The 7,665-nt window shown below is 59.1% G+C and overlaps 1 protein-coding gene across 1 annotated transcript in view; it reads right to left on the bottom strand.

The window, feature by feature from the left end:
- Positions 1-243: 243 nt before the first annotated feature.
- Positions 244-7,665, bottom strand: part of GNAO1 (G protein subunit alpha o1) — a gene marked incomplete at both ends in the record, with an annotated part of 171,357 nt that continues 163,935 nt past the window's right edge. Inside the window, 2 exons of the mRNA XM_079723481.1 lie at positions 244-984; positions 4,054-4,207. Of these exons, the coding sequence (XP_079579607.1) occupies positions 797-984; positions 4,054-4,207 (342 nt within the window). The remainder of the gene's footprint in view (positions 985-4,053; positions 4,208-7,665) is intronic.

Raw genomic sequence — 7,665 nt, 5'->3', positions numbered from 1 at the left:
CCTCTTGGAGGGGGAGCCCTTTTGGAGGGAGGAGCAGCTTCATCTCTGCAGGTGACCTTGTGCTTTGCACGGCCCCTCCCATCAGCTGCTTGCAGAAAGCAGCCGGAGTCTCCCTTTTCTCTGACTCTTGCCTTGTTCACATGAATAAAGAAAACTCAGGAGACAGACAGTGGATTGGTCGGAGCAATGATTCTTCTAAATTCTTGAAATTAACCACCTCTACCACCCAAAAGAGAAGCATCCTTAATTTTTCTGTTGGGAGTATAGGGCAGGGAGACATTTGGGATGTTGGCCATTTTTCAAAGGGTTTTGGAATTCGCACAAGAGCAGGACAGAACTGACAGCACACAGCCTCAGCGGGTGGATGCAGAGGAAAAGGCGGGACTAAGGCCAGGCCTTTCCTTGCCCTCTCCCTGCTCACAGAAATGGGTCTCAGTGTAAAATCACATGGCTGTTCATAAAAGGATGGACTCCCAAATCAGGACTGCCATCGTGACGCGCGCGTGTGCGTGTGTGTGTGCGTGCACGTAAGTGCATGCTCAAGTGCTGTCCCAGGAAAACCTTGATGATCAATGGAATGTCGGTCAGTTCTGTCTGAAGCTCCTTCTAGTACAAACTAAAAAAAACAATATATATTTATTTGTCTATCTATATATAAGGTTTGTTACGCCTTTTTAAAGTTAATTTACCAACTTGCATTTGTTTGTTTGTTAGTGGGGTGTGTGTGTGTATGTGTGCAAGCTTTTCTGTGAATGCTGGAATCATTACCAAATAGGTCGCTATACAGGACAAGAGGTCAGTACAAGCCGCAGCCCCGGAGGTTGTTGGCAATGATGATGTCAGTGACGGCGTCGAATACCACCTGGATATTATTCGTGTCTGTGGCACAAGTCATGTGACAATAAATTTCTTTGTTGGGTGAGCGGTTTTTGCTTTCAAATTGTGCTTGGATGTAGGCGGCGGCATCTTCATAGGTGTTGGGGCCTGTAACGAAACAGAGCAGAACGGGGGGGGGAGGCCCTGGTGAGAGGGGGTGGGTGGGCTGAAGATGTGGGCCGTGATCTTCTCCAGGAGGCTGCCTGGGGCCCTTCTCCAAGGTGGAGTCGCATCTTACACTGAAAACCACATGCGGCTGAGCACTGGCCTGGCTTCTGACTTTCCCAGGTCTTTCCTTCTGTGTTCACACAGGGTCCCCCCAGGAGCCCTGGGCGGACAGCGGCCACAGGCTGTCCCTTTTGCTTTCTAGATGAGCACACTGAGGCTGGCCAGTCTGCCATTCACAACACTCACCCCTGGTCTAAACCGGTCCTGCTTCTGATGCACGAGTTCCCGGCGGGGTGGTGGCCCTGGGTGTGCGGGGGGGTGGGGGTGGGGGCGCAGCGCCTACACTCCTTCCTGGATGCTGCTTCTTAATGAGAAGGGCTGGGACTGTCTCTAAGCCGTCCCCGTTCTTGGGTGAGTGGCCAGGACAGGGGGCATTGGGAACCCCCAGGTGGGCCGTTTAAGGGGCTGGCAGTGTTGTAATGCCGACTGGAGCCCCGCTGCCCCCCACCCGCAATTCCTTGAGTGTTCCCTCGATCCTGGCCGGGGTCTGGTGGGGGTATCTGTGCATGATGTAAGGACAGTTTGCCCACCAGCTGCAACCCAAACCCTGTGGCTCTATCCTGTAGTTTTCAATTATCATAAAACGTGGACCAACAGAGAACTGCCTAAAAGCCCATGCAAGTTAGGCTGCCCCATTTTCTGCAGTGCCCCTGGGATGTAGCCAGCATGGAAATGACACAGTCTTATGCTGAGGGGGTGGGCCATGCCCCCACCACCGCCTGTGCCATCCTCCAACGGCTGGGTGTGAGCCACAGGGGGGCTGGGGCTTGGGTGCTGGAAGGTGTCTGCAGCCAGATAAGCAAGTGTGAGGGGTCAGGGCCACGGGGTGGGTGGGGACAGGGTGGAGAGCGGCTCTGACAGCCCACGGGGCAGAGCCTCCTCCACGCCACCGTTGGCTGGCCACCAACAAGGTGAAGCCATCAAGTTAGTGGCAGCTCGCAGACTAGACACAACCCCACAGTGGACTCCATCAAGGAGCTTCTTGCCCAGAGGGTGCTAAGACGGCACCCACGGAGGTGAAAAGTGCCCAGGAGTAACTCTGGGGATGTCCACTTCCCGCCTTCTCTCAGTCCGCGTCTGCTCAGTCCGCGCCCTTACACGGCCTGGTGGTCCCGCAGAGCTCCCCCTGGACGTCCAGACAGCTACCTGCACGCCCCAGCCCCTCCAGCCTGTTTTGTCCCCACAGGCCTAGGTACCCCCGGGGGCCACCACACTGGTGACCATTTGTCATCCAGCGTGTTCTCTGAACTCAAACTGGATCCCTCTGGAGGCCCTGAAGAACTCAAATGTTTCCCAAACTCAGACCGACTTTCCCTGGGTGCATCCAGCGCCCCATACAACATGACAGTGAAACTGACCGCACCTTGGGCCATGTCCCAAATCGGGCTCCAGTGAGGCCAGGTCCCTGGGGACAAGGAAGAGCCCTAGGCTCAGGCCAGCCCCCTGAGGTGGCACTGCTGGAGCCTGCAGACTTCCGAGCCCCATCCGGTCATCGCAACTTTATCTAAAGACCCGAATTGGTCCTGAAGGGCCTCTGCTGAGGCTGGGAGAGGTGGCTGCCAAGGGGGCTAACGTCCGGCTCCGCCCACAGGCAGGGCCCTCCCTGGCCTGTCCCATGCCCACATGGACTCGCTCCACCCCGCCCGGAGGGCGCCTCCTCCACGGCCAACCCCTCTTGCTTGGTTTCCATCCTCTGGATGGTACGAGGGCAGTGATGGCAGCTATGGTGCAGACCTGGCACCAGGCACCGTTCTCTCCGTTCATTCCCCCACCCCCAGCCCCACAAGCGGTGGGCATCATTATCTGCTGTGGTGCCCGGATGACAAACAAGGCGCAGGCGATTAACTTGTCCCAAGTTGCAGAGTCTGGGTCCAGAAGCTGCTTTAGCCTGCCTGTCTGCCGGCCTGCCCGCACCATGCTCCTGACACCTGTCAGCCCCGACAGCCTGCCCTGTCTCCCTCTCTGCACCCTGGGGAGGGCAGGAAGCTGGCAGATTCACACAGTGGAGACAGACTACGCTCAGAACAAGCCAATGCGCCCTCCACACCCAAGGGTGAGGGCAGGCTCCCCCCCACCCCCAGGAGTGGAGGAGGGCGGAGGGGCCAGCAACCATCTCTTCTGGAATCTGGCTGGGTTTGGGGACCCATGTCGCCCTGGGAGCTGAGCCTAAGCCCTGATCTTTCACTGGGGCTGTCAGGGAGTGGGTTCCAGACTGAGCCCACCTGTGACACATTCTCTACTGCCACACCCCAGGGGCCTCTAGAAGCTTCCCAGTCCCCAGAGCGACAAAGGCTGGGCTCCGGCCTCCCGTCAGCGCTGCCCTAGCCTTCAGCAGCAGCCCAGAGCCGGGCCACCCTACACAGCCAGCCTCCGTCAGCTGCCAGAGACAGCTTCCCATGGCGGGGTGGGACACTCCCTGGAGCCAGAAGGAGAGGAAAAGCCCTGGAGAAGGCGGAAGAGAGGCAAGCGGAGATGGAGAAGGCCTGCAGGAAGTAGGGGTGGTTTGACTGGGGGAAAAGCGCAGGGGCAGAGAAGAGCGGGAAAGAGCAGGCAGGATGCGGGTGGAGGTGGGGAGAGGAGGCCCGACGGCGTGGGGCGGGGGAACTGCTCTGCTGGCACGGGCAGGGCTACCGAAGCAGGAGCAGAGAAAGTAGGCGGGTCTGAGGCGGCCTGGGCAGGGGTTGAGGCGGGGTGACCGGGGAGGCAGCGGACCAGGACGGAAGGAGAGGGGGAAGCTGTGCGCCTGTCCTGCCTCCTGATCCTGCCACGTCTCTCCGGAGTCGCCTGCTCACAACCCACACGCGTCACGAGGGTCCATTCCCCACCACGCCCAGGGCACCAGACCTGGTCACCCGCTCGCCTCTTCCTCTACCCTCTGCCAGATGCCTGCAGGGGTGCCCGTGCCCGCAGGGGAGACACAGGTCCCTGGCAGGTCCGCGCGACACCTACCTGTGTACTCAGGAAAGCAGATGGTCAGAGGTGACTTCTTGATCTTCTCACCAAAGAGATCTTTCTTGTTGAGGAAGAGAATGATGGAGGTATCGATGAAGAACTTGTTGTTACAGATGGAGTCGAAGAGCATGAGAGACTCGTGCATGCGGTTCTGCAGCCCCAGGCGGGGAGGGAGAGAGCCAGACAGACAGCGAGAGGGACAGACACGGAGACAGGGAAAGAGAAGACGGAAGTTAGGCTTGAGAGGGAGGAACTGGGCTACTTGGCAGCTCAGGAAGGGCTCCTGGGCCCCCACGGCTCCTCAGCTCCTCCGAAGGCTGACAGAACGTTCTCGCACAGCATGGAGCTTCGCATTTCCAGTGTTCAGAGCAACCTGCACCCCTGTCTCAGGGCCGGTGGCAGAGACTGGACTGGAGCCAACCTGGGCTCCCTGAGTGAGGCTGAGAACGGGGTGACCGAGCTCTCCCGTCCGCAGTCTCCAGCCACGGAAAGGTCTCCGTGCGTGCGTGTGCGTGCACGTGCGTGTTGGCGGGGGGTGGGGGTTGCTGGACGGGAGCCTGAGAGCTGCGCTTTGGCTCTTCCTGTCCAGACCTGTCCTGTTGGGCCTAACCTGTGGGTCGGGGTGTCCTCTGGGAGTGGTGAGGGCCTCTAGGCCCCTCCTGTGGTCTGAGGGGAAGTCACGCCAGGCTCCTGCAGGCATCCTCAGGGGCTGCTGCCTGGGGAGACGCTCCTGCCCAGGCTGCCTGCAGGAGTGCCTGGGGCTCTGGCCGTACCCCCTCGGGCTGGGTCAAGCTCAACCACGACTGGTCACGCGAGGAGCTTTAAGCACCGTAGACGTGGAGAACTGCTTTGCGCACAGGAGTTCATTTAGCAAATGAGTGAACACAATGGGCACTCCAAATCAAGCAGGATCCCAGGGGACAGTCCTCTGTCCGGGGCAAGGACGGACTTATCCTACTGTGGGATGCCAGGCACATGAACTTGGGCAGTCTGTTTCTTGGCAGTTTGTTGTCTGTGTACAAACCCATTTCTGCACAGGAAGGTGGCTCCCTCGTGATATAGCTCTCTGGGGGAAGGGAGAGCCGGTCATTTCCCCCAAGAACCCTGTACTAGCCCTGGGAACTTGTCCGCCCCAAACCTAGCTCCACGGGTCTGCAGGTCAAGTTCAGGAGTAATTCCAAGCTACACGCTCCCTCCGAAGTAAGAAGACTGAAGCAAATCATAGGAGAGAGCAGAGCAGTGGTGTGGGCATCACTGGGCGTTCATCACTGAGATGGACGAGCAAGCAGTGGCGCTGAGTAAACTGCTTTCCGACATCTCCCTCCAGCTGAGTGGGAGCGGGAAGAAGATGAAGTGACCACCGCCCATCACCAAGCCCCACTCTGCCAGCTCTTCCCCTGCCTTGTGTCATTTAACCTCATCGATCCTTAGGGGACAATGAGAGGTGACATGGCTGGGATGGGGAAGAGCAGAGACCTGCACCCGGCTCTGGGCCAGACCAGAGCTTCTGCAATGCAATGGGTTGGTTTCTCCAGCCAGAGTGAGGAGCCTGTGGGCTTTAGAATAAATGAGCAGAGAGTCATGGCCAGCTCCGCGCGCCTTCCGTCATCTCTTCGGAAGACTGTGTAGTCATACTGGTGACCTGGAAAGGGTATTGGTACCAAACCCTTGTCCTTATGGTCAAGGCCAGTTGGTGGAGGGGGCAGTCTAGGTTCTTAGCTGCCCCTCGGGAGCCCCTAGACAACCGCACGGATTTACAACGCCCTCTGGGATCTGTAGTAAATAAATGGCATCGTCCTCTCACTCTGCCGCACATATTCAGCAAACTCCTATGATCTTATTACCCTCCTAGCCTCAACCAGTCAATTTCATTCTCAGTCCCCACAATTTCTGCCGGCCAGTCACTGCATAGACACGCTCAGGGAGGCATGAGACACTTCCGCCCGGTGCCGTCTCAATGGAGGCTGTTCAGAAAAGGGCAGGCGGAGGTCTCCTGGGAGGCCAGGTGGATCCACGCGCAGGGGGGTGGGGGCTGGGAACGCCCAGGGTCCCCGAGCCACCAGGGAGCAGAGGAGAGCCAAGGATTCAATAGGAAAAGCCTCACCACCACACGACACCACCTTGTCCTATCGCTGCTCAACCAACAGCTGGAAGGCCTCAGCCAGAGGCAAGATCCCAACTCACTGCCCAACTATCTCGACTTGATCTAGACGTTGGGGGACACAGTGGAGACATATGCCCAGGGCACTCCCAGGACCAGAAGGGGCCACCAGGGAGGCCCAAGCTGAGAGTGCAGACTGTGCCCATTTGGCATGTGGGCTGAGCTGAAGGTCTGGTCTGGAGGCCGCCAAGCTTAGGTCCGAAGGAAAAATCCAGGCCAGCTGCCTGGGCTCCAGAGTTCCACTCGGCTAAGGCTCGGCCCCTCCACGCCCCAGGGCTGCAGAGCGGGCACTCTTCCCACCAATACCAGTTGGATCTGTGTGCAAGGCCCTCCGTGGGGCAGCTACGGGGCTGTAGGAACGACCGGCACAGTCTCCTGCTCTCCGAGAGCTCACAGTCTAGTTGGGGAGAGAAAATGCACACACGTGAAAAAGTCCCGGTTCCGAGCAAGCGAGCGAGCGGCACAGAGCAGGGGAGGGGCCGGGGAGGCAGCAACGCTCCCCAGTCAGACCTGGTCCCGTGGGGAGGGCATCGGAGTGAGCCTGGAAGGAGGCGCCGAGCCAGGAGATGCAGGGAGGGCAGTGGGGAGGGGAGCCCCTGCAGGGAGGGGAGGCGCCGGCACCGAGAACCCCTCCACACCCCACAGGCCTTACCGCCATCCCTCCAAACACACTGGAACCCATCACCAAGGAGCCAAGAGCCCAGCTTGTCCTTCCAAGCTTCCCCAGAGAACACGGATGCAAGAACACATTCACAAGAGGAGATGTCAGCACGTGAGAAAAGAGAAGGGAGCCAGGGGCCACAGCCAGGCGACAGCACCCACCCCTGCCGTCGTCACCACCCTGTCTCTCCCAGTCTCCAGCAGAGCATGGCCAGCGGCCTGGCTGCTGCCACCGGAGCAGGGGCGTGGCCGGCACCAAGCACACGGGACGGGACAGACCAGCCTCTGCCCTCACAACAATCCCGGTCACCTGGAATCCTGCCCCAGCAGGCTGTGCCCCTCTGCCAGGCAGCCCGCAGTCCGGCCCCAAGACACGTGTCGTGCGGGGGGCGCCGGTGGAAGCAACTTGGGCACTGACGCAACACACCACACTCATGCTAGAAAAAGCTGGCACTTTTTATTAATGGTGGGTGACTAATAAATACATTACGGCAGCCAATAAATTATTACAATGACTACAGATTTATTAAACCAACGAGTCACTCTTCTTACAAAATTACAGTTAATATGGGGTGGGTGGCGCTGGGGTCGGGAAGTGGGACTGCGGCACCTAAGAGGGGTTTGCTAAGAAAGAAGAGGGGCGCCCAAGCCCACCTCTGCCGGGGACGGGGAGGGGAGGAGGCACAGGGCACAGAGCACACAGGGACTGAGACAGAGGGGACCAGGAGGTGAAGGGCCTGGCTGCTCAGGGAGGCCGCGGGGACAGGGCTGGGGGGCGGGGGAGGAAA

Source organism: Hyperoodon ampullatus (assembly GCF_949752795.1).
Source record: "Hyperoodon ampullatus genome assembly, chromosome: 18".
Classification (NCBI taxonomy): domain Eukaryota; kingdom Metazoa; phylum Chordata; class Mammalia; order Artiodactyla; family Ziphiidae; genus Hyperoodon; species Hyperoodon ampullatus.
This window is presented reverse-complemented; position numbering and strand designations above follow the sequence as displayed.